Here is a 21,776-nt window from a genome sequence, read left to right on the forward strand (position 1 = left end):
ACTAATCTTTTTTTCAGTAGAAGTTAGAGGATAGATGAGGAATAAGCAAAAGATAAAAATGAGGAAACACTGAAGAATGAGAAATTTTGGAAGAATTAGGAGAAGGGATAAGTAAATTAAAAAATCAGAGGGCAAAAGGGAAAGAAATTGTTTGGAATATTTCAAAAAAAGGAAGAAATATGCTAGAAGAAATCTTTGAACCTGTAGTGAAGTATAAAGGACAAATCTGAGAAAACGCAAACGACTTCATTTTCTTTTGAAAGTAAAATTGTTTTATGGTACATGCACTTATCAGGCAGGCAGTTCCCAAACAAACTGAGCTCAGTTTGCAGCTGTGTGGCTTAACATAACTTTATATTGCCTTTGAATGTACAGATAATTATTTTAAAATTTCATGTAGTAGAATTAGTTTATATGCTTGGTTTAAGATTGGAAAGCAGGAGATATTTTTGTTCGCGCCTTACATGTTTCATTCTTGCTTTCTTTCAGGTATTTGGGTAGAGAGGTCAAGGGGCTTAGTAGAGTGGGTAACTGCCGAGACAGACGCTCCTTGCCGGTATCAGAGTCAGAAGTGCCCGGTGGGTCCCGAGGCGTGTGCCCGGGACAGCCACGGCAGAGCTGTGTGCTCCGAGGTGCCGCTGCCATTAGTCTTGGCTTACATACTTCTTTGTCTCTTGTTTGTGCTGTTAACTGTATGCCTCACTTTATTGTGTGGGGTGCTATCTCGTTAAAGCTGACTGTCAAATGTTATAAAATCTGTCACTCCTGAAATTCCTAAATGAGTTATTAACAAATGTAAGTTTGCTAAATGCATATGTGTATATGTAAAATGGTTTGAAAGAACTATTTCATTTTCTTACTTGTATTTGATTTAATATGCAGCAAACATACATTCATATGTCTGATCAAATTTACCAAAAAATGGATTAGTGTATTAAATATATGAATCTGTGTATTTTTCTACAGAAAGTGTTACTCTCACCCAGTTAATTTTCACTCATGAGCACCAGGTACACTGAAAATGAAACACTACTGTCTTTGCGGACAAAGGCTTTCACTCTCAAATTAGGTGTAGTTTAGATTTCCCCACAGTGTCCTACTAATATTCCTGGTAGAAATAACGAATGCGGATGGCAAGCAGTTGCGATGTTATGCTCATTTATTTTCTACATCTTTTGAGCTTGGGCCAGAGTTGTCAGTCAATGCTAATTACAACTGTGGTGTTACCACTCTGTCATCTGATAGGTAGGACCATAACCTATTTTATAGCATAACTGACACAAGTAACACTTTTGGGTTTTATCAGTTCATAGAGCTGTGGCTCCCAATGTTGTACATCCGTACTGTGCAAAGAGAGATTAACCTCTTGTACCTTTTGTTGAGTGCCCAAGTTATGAGTATCTTATTGGATCACAGAGTTACTTTTTTTGTTTTGTGTTGTTTTTAAGATGAGAGTCATATGTTGAGAGGGTTGTAAAAAAGCTTTACAGATTCACATAATGTCTTCATAACCTATTTTTGTGCTTTCTTCTGAAACGTTTGAAATTACTTGGGTCAAAGATGCATCATATTTTTAATCAGTAAGCACGAGAAGGCCCTGATCTAGGCCTGTTTGGTGTTATCAGAAACATAAAAATTCAGAATGGACAGATCCTGTCTATTAGAGTGCCCATAAAAGCAAGCTTAGTTGCTAGGAATTACCATTTCTTTCTCTCCTCAGAGAGGAGGATTACATAGTTGAAAAATACAACTACATCTTCTGCTTTTAACCTCCTATATAGCACCTCCTTTAAGCTTTTCGCCCAGTATTCCCTATATTGACCACAATAATCTTTTATGTGCTTAATTTTGGGTTTGTTGTCTTGGTGGTTTTTTTTACCCCATATGGATGAACCTCACTGGTCCTATATATATGGAGAACATCCCTTGTCTTCAAAGTCATGTGCTATGTGAAATCAAATAGATCAGTCAATATCAAATATAAAGAGATATTGATCTTATCCCTCTTGTCTCAAAAGTTTTTTGAGCATAAAAAAACCACACTGTGATTTTGGTTGATGGCAATTTTGGTATGGCTCCCTTCACCACCATGCCATGATAGTCTTTCTTCAGTGTTATCTCTTCCTGAAGACACCCAAGTATGAATAGATCTTTGTAGCTATGTCGTGGATTTGGTATTTCAGTTTCAGCTGTAAGAAACTAAATTGAAAACAGTATCACATAATGTAAGGTGAATTATGAGGAAGGAGAAAAATCTCTAGCAGTGGCAGACACAAGGCACATTCTGAACTACTGACTGCAGGTCCAACTGCATGTGTAGCAGTGGAAAAACAAATTCTGTGTTGGAAACTAGTAGGAAAAGAACATCTAACAAAACAAGCACTGCTTTTAGCTGCAGCGTTTGACCTCAGACATCTGGTCTAGGCCACCAGACCTGTGCCAAGAAGTTTGGTGAGTGTGTGTAACTTGATTGGTTTGTTTTCAAAAAGTAGTTAGTAATGGGAAAATTTTTATGGTTGGCATTGGAAAAGATTTTCATTTGTTGTTTTGTGTTTCATGTGCTAAAAGTTAGAGAATAATCTACCTGGTGCACTTGCAATTTCTGGGATAATCTTTATCCCTTTGCCACACTAGGAAAATTACAGTTGACTGCTGAAGAAGAATGAATAAATTAAATCAAGTGTTCAGGTTTTTTCCATTTTTGTCTTCCAGCCACTTTTTTCTTTTCTTGTTGTTGTAGATATTTTAATAGAAACATTATAACACTTGAAAAATGAAGAATAAGTAAGGGACAGGTGTTTTTACAAGGACTTACTCCAAACCTAGGAAGATTAATAGCTACTTGAAAAATATATGGAGGAGAAGCCAGTTGCTTATATGAAATGGGAAAAGAGACTGATCAACAGAGAAAAGCTGGAGCTCAGAAAGAGGAAGAATTAAAAATAGATAAAGACTGAGTTAAAGCTTGTGGCTAGCTAGGAAGGAGTTAAGGTTAGGTACATATTAGTGGGTTAATGAATGATTAACGTATAATGAGTGGCAATGTTGGTATTAAAGAATAGCTGAATGGTCTCAAGATTTGGACTGCTGGATGTGTGCATGATTTCACATTCTCTAATACTGCATTTCATATCTTCAGGACTAAAAAGAATTTCTTCTATAATTGATTCTAATCAATAGCTGAAATGACACAGGAGAAAGATCTGGTGCTATCCTTTGATTGTGGTACTGTGAGGCACAACCATGATATGGTGTCCTAAAGGGAAAAAATAAACCACAAATGTAGGGATACTGTGAGAATGTAGTAGGAAAGTTATTACAGATAAGGAGTCCTTAATCTACAGTAGGTAAATAGCTTGTAACTGTGTCTCTCTCTTTAGAATTCATGGGGTATTGCAATAATAGAAGTTCCTTAATCTTTTACAGAGGGAAGAATTTGTATGACAAATAATTGAAAACCAAGTACATAGTGATGCATGCTTTCTCCGTGCTCGTTATACAACCAGATGTCCAAAACTTTGGTTCTAAATCTTGATAGCTTTAAAAAAAATGTTTTTAATGTTCTTTCCTGACTTCTCAATTTGCTTTCAGAATGAGCTATCTCCATTTAAATAAACCATAAATGCAGCCATATGTATGTTAAATCTTCAAGAAGTAAGAAAATACAAATCCAGACTTAAGGTATCTCATCCTGAATGGCAGCCTAAAGGAAACTTTATAATTAAAGTACAAATAAAACTTTAAAAAAGTTTCAAGTTGATTTCTATAGTGAACTTCAAGTTACTTTGTGCTTTTGCATTGATTCAAGCAGAGCATTGTCTTATAAATGCTTTCAATACTATACCTTATTCCTGGCTTATTGAAAAGTTGGTTTAGTTTTAGGAGTCGGCCTGTACAGAGTGGGTCTGAGGGGCTGGTACAAGAAGATGTGTATCCGTCTGGTAAGGCTGGATGTAGGCAGTACTTTGTGTCTTAGTCTCATAAATGTTGACTTGGCATATACGCATTTATCAACTGACAAGACACTGAAGGCTCTTGCAGCACTGTATTTAATTTACCTTGAAGAATTTCTCTCTGTTCATTCATTGTAAACAGTAATATTCAAAATAATCTATACTGTCAAGACCGCATTTAGATTATAGTCTTAGACAGTGCTTTGGAACAATCATAGAAGGGCTGAAATACTGAGCTCGGTGAAGTCTACAATCAGGTACTCTACCTTCAGGAGCTTTTTAATAATTTTCCATAATCAAGTCCAGTTTGCTGCATATCCTCAGATATGCTCTCCTGAATGTTTTAGGTTGACATCTTTCAGGTAGTCTTTTATATCACTAAATGGATGAAAACTACACATTTCACAAGGTATACAAAAGTAATTAATCTTGCCTTACATCCTCCGAAGAGATTGAGGGACTGTGGGTGAATACACAGGTGTCATATTTAGGGTACTAGTTAGGAACAAAATGAAGGAATTGGCGCAATTAATTTGCAATACAGTAATTTGCATTTATTTTGAACACCATGTTTATAAAGATTTATATGACATGTTTGAATTTCAAAATATGATTGTGGATAGCCCAAATTTTGGAAGAGACCACACTGCTTGTTTTTGTTTGTCTAATTGGTTACAAATATCGCAATCATTTCCCTAATCCCTGAGAAAACCTTTAGAAGTAGTTTTCAGGCAGTATAAATAGGAAGTTAGCGTGTTTATTTACATTTGTGTAGATGATAGCTACTTTGGTGGGGGGTTATTTGCTCCCAGTTTTTATATACAAGAGTTGTATTAATTCCTGACAGAAGAAAGCACATATTTGCATTTCTGTAATAGCCTGACAGTGCTTAAACTGGTGATACTTGCATTTCTAATGAAAAGTCTGAGGTGGTGGTCTGTAGTCCGAAGGGAAGGACAATGATTTTAAAATCAGAAGGTCTATGATGTACATAAATCTCTCTCTGGAAGTTTTCATGCATGTGTAATCTGTTAGTGTTTGGGGGAAGCTGATCCCCTTAAGAGGGTATGGGAGAGGTGTCTGAGAAATAAGAGTTTCATGTTTGCAGTTTCTCATTATGGTAAGAGCAAAAAGGTTGGATTCATGTATCTTTTTTCCTTATTTCTGAAGAATTTACATAATTCTCAGGAGCTGGAGAATTTTAATAGCAAATAGGCCTGAAAAAATGACTAATAATTTTTTTTACAGCCACAGGAAAGACTGTGGAATTTGTTGAATAACTATTTCATACAAGCAATGCTTTCTAATTTTTTTTAACAGTTAATTGTCTGTTCTTTGACTACTTAAGTCAGTATAAACACGCGTGCACACAGGTATTTCTATTACTCTGTTCAGTAGCCATTCCCTATCACATTCACAGATGGAGTAGTACTTTTATTTTGCTTGGCTGCCGTTTCTGGCAACGGAATATGGGGGGCTTGGAGGAGGAACTTCTTCGAGTAACTGTGCTCATGGTTTGTGGAGTTTGTGCTGCAGAATCTTATTTGTAGTTTTCTAAGTATATGTGGAATAGCTGTCATTCTACTGGAACCACCAGCTCACAGAGGTTTGAGGGTGAAGATGATCAGCTACTCTGAAAACCAGTTTAAGGGTTTGGGGTTTTGTTTAGTGTGTTGTTTGTTTTGGGGTTTTTTCCCCCCTTATGAAGTGCCCCAAAATATTTGCAGGCTGTACAGGTCCTTCAAGAATCTGCTTCAGACTCTTGGTGTGGGTGTTATCCTCGTCTCCGGTGGTCTGCTGACCGACAGCGAGAGGAGGATTGATGCTGTTAGGCTCCAGTGCTCTTTAGTGCTCTGTCAGTGGCAGCAAGCTCTACCACGGTATTTATAAATCTGACTCCCAACTAATCTAGCCTTCAAGAAATACTTCAGCCCTTCTATTATTAATTATTTAGATAATGCTAAGTGTGTGCTAGACAGTTTTCAAGTGCAGAGAAAAGCTTCTTGTTGGCCCTGCGCTCTGTAGCATCCTAAGAATGTAAAGACAAAGGGTGAAGAAAAGGATGATTGCTGTTATGTGGCAGCTGAATACTTCAAGTGTTTGAATTTCATGCTCTTGCAATGTCTATCTGATCAAATTGTAAAGGACAAAGAAAATGGCTGAGGCAAAAGTACAGGAGGAAGAATGAAGGTGTCTCAGCGCTTCTCTGCTTGTGGCAATGAGATTGTTCAATAAAAAAAGAGATGAAAGTAGCACAAACCAGTGTGTGTCACTAAAATGTGTTTTAAGTTTCAGTAACACTGCTCTGGGACTTCGGTTTTTATAATGGATTTCATTCCACAGTCTTTAAACTCATGTGACTTGTTTGAAAGAATCTTTAATATTGTCATCTCCCTTCATATATGCTGCATATAGTGTTTTCAAGTTCACTTGTTACACCTCTAACATGCCAGATTTATTGATTAAATTTAGTAATACAGACTTAATATATGATGACCTATTTGTTTATAAGGTTTAGCTATAACTTAGACATTTAAAAGTTTTCATGTTCCACAGCTAGCTACTAATTACAGTGAATTTTAAAAAATCCAACGCTGCCCTCTACTGTACAGTGTGAGCATAACGGGGAATAAGTTTGCATAACTTGTGTTTGTTTAATCTTCTGCATGTATTTATATACTGTTTTGTGGTAACATGACTGTTTATGCACCTATAACGGACAATTCTGGTTTTAATAATAATATCAATTCAGGTGATGGTCTGTATAATGAACTTTTTGCCCATTTTTTCTTTGCTAACATATCAATGATGGATTTTTTTTTAATATTTTAAATGATCTGTTATTAGTACAAGAAAGTATTGCTATCCCCATGAATATTTTTGTTGTTAATTCACAAACAATTTATTTTGTCTCTTTTCTTATAAGCTGCTTTTTCATCCCATTCTTGGTATAAATAGTAATTTATTTTGCCTGTGTTTTTTCCCCTCTCTACAAGCACGCCTTTCATATAATGATTGAGGTAAGATGCATTGATGTTTGTTCATGGTTATGGAACTTTCTGTGGACATGTAAGAAGTTGTTTTGGTATGAATTTTTTCAGTATTTTGGACAAGAAATTTGTAAGCATGCGTGGTTTAAAAATACAGATTTAGTCTGCTGTTCATAGCTTTCTTAAAACTTACTGTAATTCCTCAGGCTATTGAGTTAAATGTCCGCAGGGATCGATAATGAAGTACACCAGGCATAGTCAGTTTGTGGTTCTTCACCTGCAGACCAGCTCATTTGTCAGTCCCACCCTAGTGCCACATGGTATGAGCAGTGGTAAGGGCTCCGCTGGCACAGCGCTCGCTGGGAGCCTTGGTCTCTGGCTGTGGGAGCAGTCCAGCTGGCAGGGCCCACGAGTCTCGCTGTAGAGGGTTGCCCTGGAAGTAATCAGCATGTCCTGCCCGCTTCCGTCCTGTCTTTGGGTGTCTGTTGTCATCTCCCACCTGTGAACTGCCTACACCTGTTTGAGGTGTGTGGTCTTCACGTTGTGATTCTGGGTGGTGTGATGTTTTTTTTTGTGTGATTCAGGAGCTCGGAGAAATAGATCACCTGAAGAAAAATACTCTTTCACTATTAAGCCTCTACTTCGACTTTTTCACTGGCCAGAAGTTGTTTTTACTTGTATTAAACTACGGATACTTCATGTGAAACTACAAGTAAATGAAAACTATTAATTCAGAAACTTGGTCATTATTGCCAGGCTTTTAAATTGAATATTGAAAAAGTCAAGATGTGAGTTGTAGTACGAATGCTCAATTTCTGTTGTCTCTATAGGTCTCTAATTAATAGCTGAAATGCCTTGTAAATGTAATTTAGAAGAAAATAGAATGGTGCTATTTAAATATTTTCCTGAATATCTTGCATCTGTAAAGAATTATCAGAGTTCCTTCTATTTCTGTTACTGTTTTGCTTCAAATGACATTATTTCAGTTAGGGAAGAAGCTGAAGTATCCTGCATACAAGTAACTACTTTGTATTCCTTTAGGGAATATGTTTGCAATGTACGATAAAATTGAGGATTTTGTGGGGTGAAAAAGAGAAAAATTGTCGCCATTTAAAAGAAACGTAGTTTGATACAAATCATAGAGTCAATTTTAGAATAACTAAAATATTTAAGAATTCTGCTCCTCTTACTGTATTTGGATGTTAACTTTACGGATCATCTGTTTGAAAATGAACCAGTCCCAAACTAGAAGGGGAGGAAACAACCAAGATAGTCATCAGACTTTCACTGAGAACTTGTCAACCATATTCACAATATAAGCTGCAGAATAAATGTAACCAGGGGGAAATACTGCACCATTTAACAAGGAAAACTTGCACGTGCTCTGGAAGTTTGAGAACTTGTTTATATCTTGGACTCAGGAAAGAGAAATGTGTCTATGTACAACCCCGTTTGGATAATTGGTCTTTTTTCCCTTTGTTGTACACGATGAACCACCTGATTCAGTTGCCGTATGACATACATGACTGGAGATAAACTCGAGTGCTGACGGACTGTGTTGGGGCAGGTCTTTAAACAATCCGTTCAGTTGGTCATATTTTTAATGCATTCGTAGTTTCATGTTTGTTAAGCTTCTCTCTGATCTTGAGAACCATTCTTGAAGACACTTAGGGAAACCTGTTTCTGGAAGTCACCATTCTTTAATGAATATTTTTCCCTCTGTTCTTTTTCTGGTGTGACTAGTACGCATTACCTGACAGCTGACTGCAACTCCCAGCTATAAAAACCAGAATGGAAAAGCCCTGTTTGAGATTTGAAAACATTACAGTGTACAGCATAACTAGATGTCCATGATTTTGAGATCAACATACAGCCCGAACTTAGGGTTTTAATGATCAATGCCTATGAGCTATAGGAAGAGTAAAGTCCGGTTGTCTGAGTATTATGCATCTGATGACCCAGTTCAAGTACTTTTTGCCGACGTAGCTGCTTCTGCTTTTCATCTGGCAGTAGGTCCTTGTGCAGCAGGAGTGTTCCCGCTGCCTTTGCTGACTGCCCCGGGGTTAGGACAGAGCCTGCCTTTGAGAAGGTGGAGTACTTGGGATGAAGTTACATAGGCCAGTGGCTCGCCGCTCCCAAAAGAGAAAGCCCTGCTTCCCTCTGCCTTGCCGTGCTTTTTGTGTTAACCTGGACCTTGTTGGAAACTGATTCAATTTGCTGAACTATCAGAAAACTAACCTGATTTCTAAAATAAATAAAAGCCTGGCAATACCGCATATTGCCTTGATTTGCTGTGTGGTCAAACAAGTGCCAGAATCGGTGCAAGGGAAGGGAGAGGGAAAGCTGGGGAACGGGAAACTGGGCCCTTGTTTTTTGACAGCTGTGGCAAGCTGTTAGACTAATATATCCACATTATATCTTTGCTCACATTATATCATCATCCTTGGCGCCACAGAGATGATTTTTAAAAGCCATACAAAAATAATTATGCCTGTGGCATGTTAAACATTTTTGCTTAGAAGTAGAGCAAGTTGAAAATATTGTCAAGGAATGTTTCTGTATAAAAATAGTACCTGTAGTTTTAGAGTAAATGCCTGTTGAGTTTTAACAAAGTTGTTTAGGGGGAAAAAAAGGCAAAACAAAACAAACAAACAAAAACCCCACCAAAAACCTGGAAAACTATTCTTTTTAGTTATGTTAACAGAAGGCAATTATACTTTCCATTTTAAATTAGATTTTTTTTGGTCTGTATGCGTGGGTGTGTGTTGCTGCTTCATAAGAATGCCGGAAGTTTTGGCTTCATAGAAGTGTTTCAACATGAAAGGGAAATGTGCAGGGAACCACAAGAGGTTGCTGTGTAAGGTAATGGGGAAAATATTTTGAAATGCCAGGATTTTCTAGGAAATACGAAATTCAGGTATAGGAGAAATATCGTGGTCTAATGTGAAAATAAGAAGCACCAGTTTTTGCTGGCTACTTTTTACTGAGGAGTTATTGCCCTCTCTCATGTGATAGATGCTGTAATTCTTTGAGAAGTATTAAGTTGTCATTTGCTTGATGGTCGAGAAGAAATTCACATAGTGTGCTTCAAAATACCAACAGGTTTTTTTTGGGTGGAGGGTATGGAAAGGAAAGGGAGTTGTTCTAGCCACTAAAGCAAAGTGAGATTTGGGGTTACTTCCCACAAATTGTTCTCTTAATTCAGGCAAGTCACTAGGTTCAAAACTTTAAAAAGTTTGCCTGATTGCCTGATGTTAAATCCCCAGATGCTGCACAGTGCTCAGGATTCTTAAAAATAGCAGGGTTTTTTTACAAATTAAAGTAGGCTTTTGTGAGTAAATTTGGGCATCTTGTTTCTAGTTTCACTTGTAACTGTAAGTATTACAAATTGAGGACAGTGATTTCCCTGGTGCCTGAAATATTCATAAATGGCTTTGGCATTGAATGAAAGACAGCAGGGGAGGGAAAGCTTAACTCTTAAACTTCATTTTCTGTATTGTTGTTTGTCCAGTTTAAACCCAGCAATTTTGATGTAACAACTTCAAGCATCTGTCACTGTCATATTCGCAAAATGTTTTCATACTTTTTTCAGGGTAGTATTGAATGGGGGTCTCTAATTTGAATTTCAAACATTATATTTTCTTTTACAATTATTAATTTGTGGAATTAGGTTAGAGTTTATTTAAATTGCTATAAATCTGTCTCTCTGTGATACTTGTTCTTTTTGAAGGATGTATTTGTTGCTTAATAAGAAACAAGAGAATGGTTATTCATTCCTGTGCTTAAACTACTCGAAACTTGTGTTGGATACAGAAGCACTTGCCTCCATTCTCACAATAGCAAAGTATACTTAAAACCAGAGTTGTTCAGAAAATGTCTTTAACATGCACAAGACTTCTATGTTGCTGACTGAAGTGCTCAAATACTTAACTATTGAGTACTCTCATTTGTTTTGTAGAAGCAACTACTCCAGTGTTTTTCATTCTTTCTCTTTAAAACAGCATTACAGCTGTGACTTTGGGGGGAAAAATAGAGAAGCAAAGAGTATGTTATGGAGGTTGTTTTGAACAATAGACTTTAGGGGGTGTTTTGGTTGTATTCTGCAGTGTGGATATAACTTAAAAGCGATACCTAACTTTCATTTGTATGTTTATTCCTTTCATATGCACTATTGAGACTTGCAGTACCATTTTGTGGTCTCCATAGACCTGCACTGCCACTAAAAGCAGCCGTTCACCCTCTTCCCATCTGTGGTCTAGCAGTCTGCCCCATGCTATCACCGCTGGCATTGGCATTTGCAGTTCTCTGTAGTAATTTGGACTGAGGAACAAGCCGTGGTTTAAACTAATTTGGGGGTGTGTGAGAGGAAGGTGGAGCTGTTTCTCGTGGTGACAGTACTGGTAATTCTGCTTAGTGACCACTACAAACCAGAACTTGACTTATTTTCCTGGAGAAAACAGGGATCAGACAGAAGAGATCATGTTTCTCTGGCTCTGTGCATAGGGTAATATTCTTTGATGCAGAGGCATATGTAAATGGGTCCGATGCATTTGTTCCTGGTAGGGAGAAGAAGCTTACATAGGTACAAGCTAATCTAACATGGTAGATTGGAGAGAAGAGGACAGTAGAAGTGGGTCAGCAGGTTGAAGCACTGGTGCTGTGGCTCCGCACACCGCCCTTCATGTGGCTTGGAGGGCTGACGGTGGAGATGGTGATGCTTGGTTTCCTATGCCAAACATCCGCACTATACATGCGGTTCAGTGGTTTCTGAATGAAAAAACATTAGTTACGTCCTAGAAGACCTTGCAGTGGCGTGGCTTGCCTACGTCCTGGTTTGCAACCTTATGTCCCCAGTAAGCAGTGGAGTTTTGGAAGTAGAGCTGTACTGGTATCAGCTCAGTGGCTTATGAGAACTGAACCAGTATGTGGTAACTGCAGACAGTGAGGGGATTTACTTCAGCTCTGCACTGCTGGCCCCAACCAAATTACTGATGTAGACGTCTTCTGCTTCCCGGCTGATGGCTGAGGAGATGCAGGGTTAGTCCCATGGAAATGGACTTTGTGGCTGTGTAGAGTCAAGTCACCAGGCCATTGAATGAAAGGATTAAGCAAGTCACACATGTCAAACAAACAAAAAAAAACCCCCCTTAAATGTATCAAAGGTGCTCATTTCAATTCTATCACTTAAAAAAAGTAAAAAGTAAAGCTTGATTATCTTTATTCCTTAATTTCTGCTGTGCTTTTACATCTGGTTAGACAGATTTATACTGTAGCTGTTGTTATGCTGTCGCTTGCACATTAATTCTGAGCATGTTTTACAATGTCATTTTTCTTTCCTGTGGAGAAGGGTTACTGTTTTGTTTCTGGTTTGATAGGGGAATTTGTTGCAAGGGGGGGGTGGGTATATGATACCAAGTCTCTTTCAGTTTACAAGCCTTTATTTCTAGTGCTATCGTCATAGATAGCATGTATAATAGCAAAACTAATTAATGGTTTTAACCTGATTTCAGGATCCAGGACCACCACCACCTTCACCGTTGATGGGTTTGAAGCCGTTGCAGTTACTAGAGATCAAAGCTAGGGGAAGATTTGGATGCGTATGGAAAGCTCAACTACTAAATGAGTATGTTGCAGTCAAAATATTCCCTATTCAGGTAAGCAGAAGTTCTTAGTGCCCTGTGTTGCTTGTAGTGTCGTAATGTTAAACCAGCTTTTCTAGTCACAATAAGAGGCTTTTATTTTAGAGAATTTTCAATATATATTGTAAATCTAGATAGTTCAAAGAAATTCTTAAATGCAAGAAATGTCATGAGCTGAAAAATGTGCAGGTAGAGTTTTATTGAATAAAATAAGTATTTTAATGCAGCAAACTTATTATTGAAACATAAACTGTGAAATTTATGTATGTTTCTAGTAATAAAATTACATATTTGGCATGAATAGTTTTAAGCAGCTCTCGCACATCTCTTGATCAGTTGATAAGAATTTGTTAATATTTTTCAAATTAAATTGTACTTGGAAGGAATGTCTTGAAACACAAACTCATAAGGTGATTGTTCCAATTAAATGTGCCTCAAGTAAGTGAAATAATATTTACTTCCCAGCAAGTACCCTCTGAAAGCCATGTTTTAGAATAGATTGTACTCATAATTTTAAGATCCAGCCTAGTTAAAGAATACAACTTGATCATATACAATGATATTAGGATAGGTTTTACATTAATTAGAAACACCCACTGCTACTTGAGGTGAAAAGTACTTGTGTTTTCTGATGATTAACCAAGTGTTGACTTGCTGAATAAATACCATCAGCAGGTTCTTATTCTTCTAGGAGAAATGGCATGTATTTAGGCTGGTTTCAGCCATCAGCACAACATAAATTAAATCAGAGGCTTTGTTCATTATTTTTAATGAAGAAAAACCTCTTTCTAATTCTTTATGGGGTTCTTGTAGATTAATAAAATACAAAAAATTGAACCGTGCTCTTAAGACTAAAGCAATTACAATGATTTGCAGTGCGTAGACTCCCATCCTAATCTACAGCTTTGTGTTTCCATGGTTCATATCTGTGATAGTTGATGTTGCTTTCAGCAGTTGATGTCTGTTTACAACAAATTTAAGGTTTTTTTTCAAACAATTTTCCACTATATGTGAATATATAATGTATGTGAAGAAAGACAGCTTAACCTATTTTTGTATGTGTTAGGTCAGTAGTTTGTAGCACAAATATTGTTATTAGTCTAACCACTTGTAATTTTTAAATAAGCAGCCTCATAATGTTAATAGCATACACTATGCTTTCTTTCCTTTAGGTAGTAAATCTGGTCTTGCCAAAAAAAATTGGGTTTAGTAATTTTGACAGATTGTTTACAAAGACACAGTAAATTATAGGAAGAAACTTCTGTCAGGGAAAGTACCTCTTATTCTCATTATTATGATATTAACTTGGCTTGTGTTCTTTTGTTTAAAGGACAAACAGTCATGGCAGAACGAATATGAAATTTACAGTTTACCTGGAATGAAGCATGACAATATTTTGCAGTTCATTGGTGCAGAGAAGCGAGGCACTAGCATTGATGTCGATCTCTGGTTAATTACAGCATTTCATGAAAAGGTATGTTTAGTTCTCAGTGTAGTTTGGGGTTTTTTTATGATGGTAGAGAAAGAACAGCCTTAGATGTCTGTCACAAATGTGAACTTTAGACAGTTAAGAAATAAAATTTTAAATAGTTGGTGCTTATTCTTAGCTTGTCTCTTTTCATTGGATATGAATTTATTTAAATTTATTTTCAGCCAGCTGAGAAAGTTGTCATCAGTCTTTACTTAATAGAGGAGTTGTTTTAGAAAGCAAACAAAAATTGATTCTACTTTTTTGCTTTTTAGAATGTGTATTTTTGAATATCCACCATCTAAACCTGCCTACATTAAATAAACTCCATCTTGCAAAGATTGTGGTGGTTTTTTTTGGATTTACTTGTGTTAGCTGATTTGTGTCTATAAGAATGAAGTAATATGTATCAATTGTATTCTGATAACCACAATAAGAAACATAAATATATGTAAATATGTTCGCTGTTTTATTTTGCCCACTTAGATTTTATGGTTTTTTTAATGCGTGTAACTGTCACAGATCTAAATACAAAGAGGAAAAAAAGCCCCAAACTTAAATTTGCACTGGCACAGGCAGAGAGGCATTAGGAAGATGTTACCTGTAGCAGATTTGAGAAAATATAAATCTGTATAATATGGATATGCTAATGCATTAAGGCTAGGTCATAGATCATATTGCTAATATTGAATATTACATTCTTCCTTCTGGCATTTTCATCCCATTATGCCCCTTTAATCATTTAGACGACTAAAACTATCCAACTATTTCAAATTTCTGACAGATCTTCATGATCAAGTAGATAATACCGAACTAATTTACCTTTCTGAAAGGCTGTTGCCACTTTTTTGTTTGTGTTTTTGGCTAAGTTTTAAAAATCTTGCTGCTGTTGGAAAGATGGCATCTGAGATGACTCTGATGGAAAACACAAATTTTTTATTTTGAAGTGTAGCCTCTCCACTTTGACAGCGCTTTGTTCACTTTTCCCTTTTGTGTTGGCTTTTCACACAGCAACATGTGACATGGTGACATCTCACAAACTGGATAATATGAAATCCATGAATACGTGTGTACAGAGTGGGCTGTAGAAGTGAGTTTGAAGAGAAGTGCTTTATGTTGACTAGGTTTCTACTTAATCTCTTTATATTTATTCAGAGTGTGTACTTCACTCTGAAACTATGTTGTGAAACTGGAGTTTACTGTTGCTGGTCTGCAAGAAAAGAAAGACTTAGACTATCAGTTAAAGGTCTTGGAGAATGCGCATACGCAGCTCAGCAGGATTCTTGAAGGTGAATCTAACCTGTAATTTCTGTGCCTGGAAGATTGTAAATCACCCTTGTAAAAGCAGGGTTGTCTATATAAAGAACTTCAATATCTTAAGTCCAGCTCCCATTTCTGACACTGACAGTTAAGCGCAGTTCATTGGCAAGCGTGCCGCTGATCTTGAGTTTGTTGCGCTGTTTGCTTGTTGAGGTGATGTGTAGATGCATCGTGGTTCTGTTCATGGGCTAGACGTGATGCAAAGGTTAATTTTTTTGTTGTTCAGACTATCAGTTGATTGCTTATGTATGTGTATAATTATATGGTCTATCAGAAAACAGAGAAAGGCAGACAGGCGTACCGTGTTCTTTAATGATGGAGGCCATGCAGAAGTTTTCTTTGAGTAGCTGAGAATGAAATTGATCTTGTAACTGGTTTTTTTTTGCTGTGCAGGGTTCATTAACGGACTTTCTCAAGGCTAATGTGGTCTCTTGGAATGAGCTATGTCACATCGCTCAAACTATGGCTAGAGGCTTGGCTTATCTTCACGAGGATATACCAGGGCTAAAAGACGGACATAAACCTGCCATCTCACATAGGTATAGTATACATAAAATATTTTCAGGTGATTGTTAATATCTGACTTGGAGTTAAAGGATATGAAATGTGGATAGATAGGAAGTATTCAAATAATTACTCTATGATATCTTCCTGCCAGAATTATCAAGAGCCTTGTAAGAAAAATCTGCTCAGCCTAAGGAAAAATATAGCTGATGGTTTATAGAACTTGGTGTGGTGACTGTGGTTAATGTCATAAATTCTTTTTTTACACAGTTAATTAAAGTACCCGCTGCAGTATATGAAATAATTGGCATTGTAGCTACTTGAAACAACTTAAACACATATGTATGTAACTTTTAAGTAATACTGAATGCCTTCAGACAGAAACATTTACTGTAAGTGGTGTTATGCCTATTGTTGAGTGTAATTGCTGTTTTTTTTAAATGAGGCAGGTATAGAAAGCTATTAATAGAAGTAGGGAGCTGAAATGATAGTGGTAACCGAAATAAGATAGGCATATAGAGTAAGAGAAATACAGATTCTGCAGAATTTGGAGTTTCATGAGCAAAACTACTTGACTGATGGTAAAATGGTGGGGGGAGAGGTGCACACAGGACAGATGGGAATCCCTGGATCGAGTCCATTATCTTCTGTTTCTGCAGGAAATCATGTATCTCCTTGTTGGAAACCATCAGGACTCATTTTTCAAATCGTTTTGTTTCCTATTATTTAAACAAACAAAATGTAGTTGTAATTAAAGTATGCAGGAACTACACTTTTATTCTCTTTCTGTATCATAGATGCTTATAAATCTGTATGTATTTTAAAACTAAGCATAAAATGATAGTTCCAATTGCAGTCTCATATATTTCCATAAGAATAAAGGTGTGCAAGTGTACTCCTAGGTTTTATTATTATGCTTTTGTTGTTTAAATGGACTGCTGCTTTATAATTTTCTTGCCTTTCATGTTATAACATTCTTTGTTTTAGTATATTACTTTTTTCTTAGAACTTTATATGGTATTTCATGTTCTAGATTTCTAATTTTTTTTCCTTAACTTGAAAGGGACATCAAAAGCAAGAATGTGCTACTGAAAAATAATCTTACAGCTTGTATTGCTGATTTTGGTCTAGCTTTAAAGTTTGAGGCTGGAAAGTCTGCAGGGGATACACATGGACAGGTAAATACCAATTTATTTACATAAATGATGCAACTGTTAACTGCATATTGATGGAAAGGCATTCTTCATGCACAGGGTACTATATCATCAACCCTATTTTCGGTGACCTCTAATGAAGATGGCAATTTGTGCTTTCTTCTCACAGGATTAAAAATTAAACAGTTCTTTAGATAATTACAGATCACAGCCTTCCCCCTGTCCCATCTCTTTCATGGCCTCTCTCCCCCCTTACTTTCGTTCTTACTAGAGGATTTGGACAAGAAAGAGTGGTCTTGCTATATTGTATTAATTGTTCTGAGATGCTGTTCAGCAATTGAGCAATGATACTGGCAGCCAGCTTCTAACTTTCTGACCTAGCAACAGTCACTCTCCTGAAATGACAGCAGTAATCAAGCACTTGTCATACAACAGGGAACTGTTTCAGTACCATGTACTCTTAAAATAACAAGCTTGAGCTTAGAGCATTACGGTTTCTGGAAAACTAAATATATTTAATTTTAGGCAGAACTTCACAGTTCGTGGTTGAGCAACAAAAATAAAATCCTTACAATAAGATTATAAAACCTCAGTAATGCTGCTTAAGAGAAACATAGCTATTACTGTGAAGGTTTAAATAGTGGAGTAGATCTTGTTCAGACATCATACAAGTTCTGATTTATTCAGGGGACATAATCTCATAATTGGTTATGGTCAAAAAGAAGGGGTATCCCCAAAGTTTTTATTTAATGGCCAGTTTTGCATAAATGACTTCATGTAACTTTCTCAGTATAAATTGTACTTTGGGTAGCTAGTGTTCCTCTAGTATTTGTATTACTGCTCCTGACATGGGAAGAAACATAAGCAAGTTTCACATCCTTATGTGAAACTGTAATAATTCTTTTGACGTGGAAGAGTAAGAGTAGTGGCCTTCCTCCAATCTGGAAGAAAATAAGGAATGGCAGTGACAAAAATGCTGAATTGTTATGCAAACGTGTTATTTTAAAATAATATATTCAGGTTTTCCTGCTTCATAAGTATCCTTTATAGGGCCCAGTCTATACGACTGTTTCCAATTCCTCTTGCCTACTGTTGGATATAAGAATACAAGAAACTTGCAAGACTTAGTCCTAAGCAAGGACAACTATGGCTGTTTTTAATCCTTGACAAAAAAATAGTACTGTCTACAGCTTTATTATAATCAGCACCAGATAGAGTGGTAATTGTGGTCATGTTGATTGTTAGTGTACACATTTTTACGCTTTCCTGTCTTTCAAGGTTGGCACACGAAGGTATATGGCTCCTGAGGTACTAGAAGGTGCTATAAACTTCCAAAGGGATGCGTTTTTGAGAATAGATATGTATGCCATGGGATTAGTCCTCTGGGAATTGGCATCACGCTGTACTGCCTCAGATGGTAAGCAACGTATTTGATCTATGGATGTATTTAATGTAGTTTGTGAGAGGTGTACTTAAAGCAAGAAGTTGGAAGGTAGATTATATGTATGTAATAAAATTTAATAAGGGTGGTGGTCTTGTGGGGAAATGAATGGAACGCCAACATCATGTTGTCACTTGATAATTTAGTCTGTTCAGTATTTGGCATCCCAGGTAAAAGTGTTCTGATACATGGATACCTGTTGCGTTTCTTCTCCTGGTCGTGGTAAGGAGGAGGGAGGATGACTGTGGAACTCCTAAACTAATGTGTTTGGTTTCTTCCGAGTTCAGCCTGACAGTTTCAGTGCCAATCAATTTATCTTAAAAGGTATTTCTTCCTTTTGTTAACAAAAGCTCAGATTAGATTAACTTTGGTAACAAAGATACCCCACCAGCACCTGCTGAGAACTTGATGTCTCCTGCCACACACCTTCGCATCTGGACGATGACCTGCCTTTTAGTTCTGCCAGTGGAAGATGCGCGTGGGCGCTTATTAATGTCAGAGATCCCTTCCCAATATAGGAAGGGAATACAAGGCTAAAAGACATGAAGAGTTTTCAGAGGGCAACATATATTTCATTACAAAGCACACTGATGCAGTTAGTGATTTTGTAGCTGTTTATAAGCATGTGCAGGATACCACCTCGGCCCTTCCTGACTCTGGTGGACCGCTCTTCAGGGCGTCAGGAAGTCAGTTGTCTACGGTGAGACATAGAAAAGTCTCCGTTTCTGGTTTAGCCACAGGTGCCAGAGTCAGACTGTGCCATGCAAGTTCAGTTCTTCCCTACCCTCTCTTTCTCTTTGTTGTCACTAACGTAACATTAGTTCAGCTCATATAGACGTCAGAACTTCTGAAGAATTTCTAATTAATTGTTGATAGCTCAGAGACTGAAAATACAGTGACCTTTGAGAAATCTGCAGTTGATGCTTTGTTAGCTATGGGTCCATCACGGTTGTTTTCCTCAAAGCAAACCATTGGATCCGATTTTTAAGCTATCTAGAAAAGATACCAGATACTTGAAACTGAATGAAACTATGAACACTATTCTTAAATTTTGTAAATGGAGATCTTTTTCGGGTGTCCAGAATAAGTCAGGATTAATCAAGAACATGACAAAAGACAGCTCAAAAATGTTTGGGAGAAAGTTGCATTTTCAGTATGGTCTTTAAAGCACGTAAATTCAACTAAGTAAATATCACAGTTTCACTGGGGTTTGTGGTGCCATTTGTCCTACAGCTCTCCTGTGAGAGCCCAGCACAGCTGACGGACACCCATACAAAAAACCGAGATGAATTGGGGATCTCAGCAGATTGCGCATGGCCACGCAGTGCTTTTCTGCTTCAAACATGCCTCATGGAGTAGAAGCCACTGGGGCCATGTTACCCTTTTAAAAATGTTAAGCTGTTTACTAACAGGATCGACAGAATCTTGCACAAGTCTCTGAGGCAGCCCCACATTCTGTACTGATTTTTCAAGCCTCGGTGTACTGTAAAACATACGTACCTAAACATCACTAGAAGCACGTCGTAGGTCTCTCTGCCCAGTGTGGTGGTTATTCCAGAAGGCAAAGGAGATGTCAGGGAAGGAGAGCAGCCTTCTGAAGCGCAGCTTTGTGTAGCTCTACAGTCATGGCTGCCGGTTTTCTTTCTGCAAATATGTGGTTGGGTTTTTTTGGTTGTTTTTTTCCCAGAAGGTACCTAGTCCATTTCACTAAGTCTCATCAGCCTCATCTGTACCATACCGTTCACTTCTTCTATCCTCCCCTTCCTCCTTTTTTCAGACTTCTGATCTGAGAGCACAAAATACCTATTACAGTAACATATAACTATATAATCTAGAGCTACGTAATCTATACTTCAGCATACAAAGCTTGTCCCTCTGACTGTTAAGGATGAGTATTACACTTAGCCTTCAACACAAGCACTTTTGTCCTGGGCTATATGGATTGGAGGAGGAAACGCAGAGGGATGCAGCAGTTACTATTGCGAGCTTGGTTTTTGCAGTGTACGTGGTATTGAAAACATTCACAAGTGGCTCTCGGGTGCCTGCTTGGTAACCGGATACCAAGAGAGCCAGCAAATTTGAAAGAAGGATGATGATTTACCTTACCAAAGCTGTGATTTGCTGGAGGAGGCAGGGGAGAAGCTGTGGATCCAAGAGCCTCCCTCCGCCCTTGTGTTTCGAAGCTTTCAGCTGCAAGGGAGCTGGGCCGGGCGCTGCGCTGGGCTGCCCGTGCAGGAGAGCAAAGGCTTGTAGCTCCCGAAAATGCCACTGCTGCTTAATTAAAATCTTAATTGCCGCTTGCTGCTAACCTGACATGGGATGAGCTTTTAATGGCAACAGAAAGTAAACTGCTCTGTAAGATTCTGAGTACAGACTACGTTTCTAAGATACCAGTCTTTTTTTGTTTGGTTTTTTTCTTTCCCCTTTTTTAAAGCAAAATTGGTGGTTTAACTTCTTTTTTTTTTATCTATAGGCCCAGTAGATGAGTACATGTTGCCATTTGAAGAAGAAATTGGCCAGCATCCCTCCCTTGAAGACATGCAGGAAGTTGTAGTTCATAAAAAGAAGAGACCTGTTTTAAGAGAGTGTTGGCAAAAACATTCTGTAAGTAGTTACACAACCAAGTTCTTCAAAGTTCTGTCACAATTTGAATTTCAAATTTTGTTAATCCTGTGTTGTGTTCATAATACTGTCTTTTAGGAAGAATTTAATGATTCTCGTAAGAATTAAATGGACTGTAAACTAATATGTTCTTAATCTTAAAATATTCTCTCTCATCAAGTGATTTGAAAGTGAGTGGATTTTTTTTTTTTAACTTTCGTGGTGAAAGAAGAGATCCTTGAGAGTTACTTTTGAATCCACATGTTAGAAATATATTTAAGAAATAAAAGTCTTGATTTACTACAGGAATGCTACAAACTGCACGTGGTACCATGGGGTGAGCAGGGTCGTACGAGCAATTCCTGGGATCGGTTAGGGAGGAATCGCACACTTTCCTGAGCTGGTTTATGGCCAGAGACTTGCAGTAGTAATGCCACTGCTTATTCCTAGCACTGGATTTTTAAAAAAAAAGGGTTGTTAGAAACAATAGAAGACCCTGTCTCTGCGAGAAAAATGAGTGTATGTTCCCATCTGCTCCGGGTAATTATCATATTGCTGGATTAGCTCAGTGTTACTTTGGAGAAAAGTTAACTGCTGTCAGGTACAAATCCCCTTTTGTCCTGTTGGATTTGCTCACTGAAGTTTCATTTGATCACTGAAGAACTTAACCTCTTTTAGCGCGAGATCTTTTAAAATACCACGATGA

The 21,776-nt window shown here is 37.5% G+C and overlaps 1 protein-coding gene across 2 annotated transcripts in view; it reads left to right on the forward strand.

The window, feature by feature from the left end:
- Positions 1 to 21,776, forward strand: part of ACVR2A (activin A receptor type 2A) — a 70,434-nt gene that overhangs the window by 44,500 nt on the left and 4,158 nt on the right. For both annotated transcript variants that reach the window (XM_075512246.1, XM_075512247.1), the window contains 6 exons: positions 12,454 to 12,597; positions 13,913 to 14,056; positions 15,764 to 15,909; positions 16,938 to 17,052; positions 18,307 to 18,445; positions 20,943 to 21,073. In XM_075512246.1, coding sequence (XP_075368361.1) covers positions 12,454 to 12,597; positions 13,913 to 14,056; positions 15,764 to 15,909; positions 16,938 to 17,052; positions 18,307 to 18,445; positions 20,943 to 21,073 — 819 coding nt within the window. The remainder of the gene's footprint in view (positions 1 to 12,453; positions 12,598 to 13,912; positions 14,057 to 15,763; positions 15,910 to 16,937; positions 17,053 to 18,306; positions 18,446 to 20,942; positions 21,074 to 21,776) is intronic.

Source organism: Mycteria americana, chromosome 9, assembly GCF_035582795.1.
Source record: "Mycteria americana isolate JAX WOST 10 ecotype Jacksonville Zoo and Gardens chromosome 9, USCA_MyAme_1.0, whole genome shotgun sequence".
Classification (NCBI taxonomy): Eukaryota; Metazoa; Chordata; class Aves; order Ciconiiformes; family Ciconiidae; genus Mycteria; species Mycteria americana.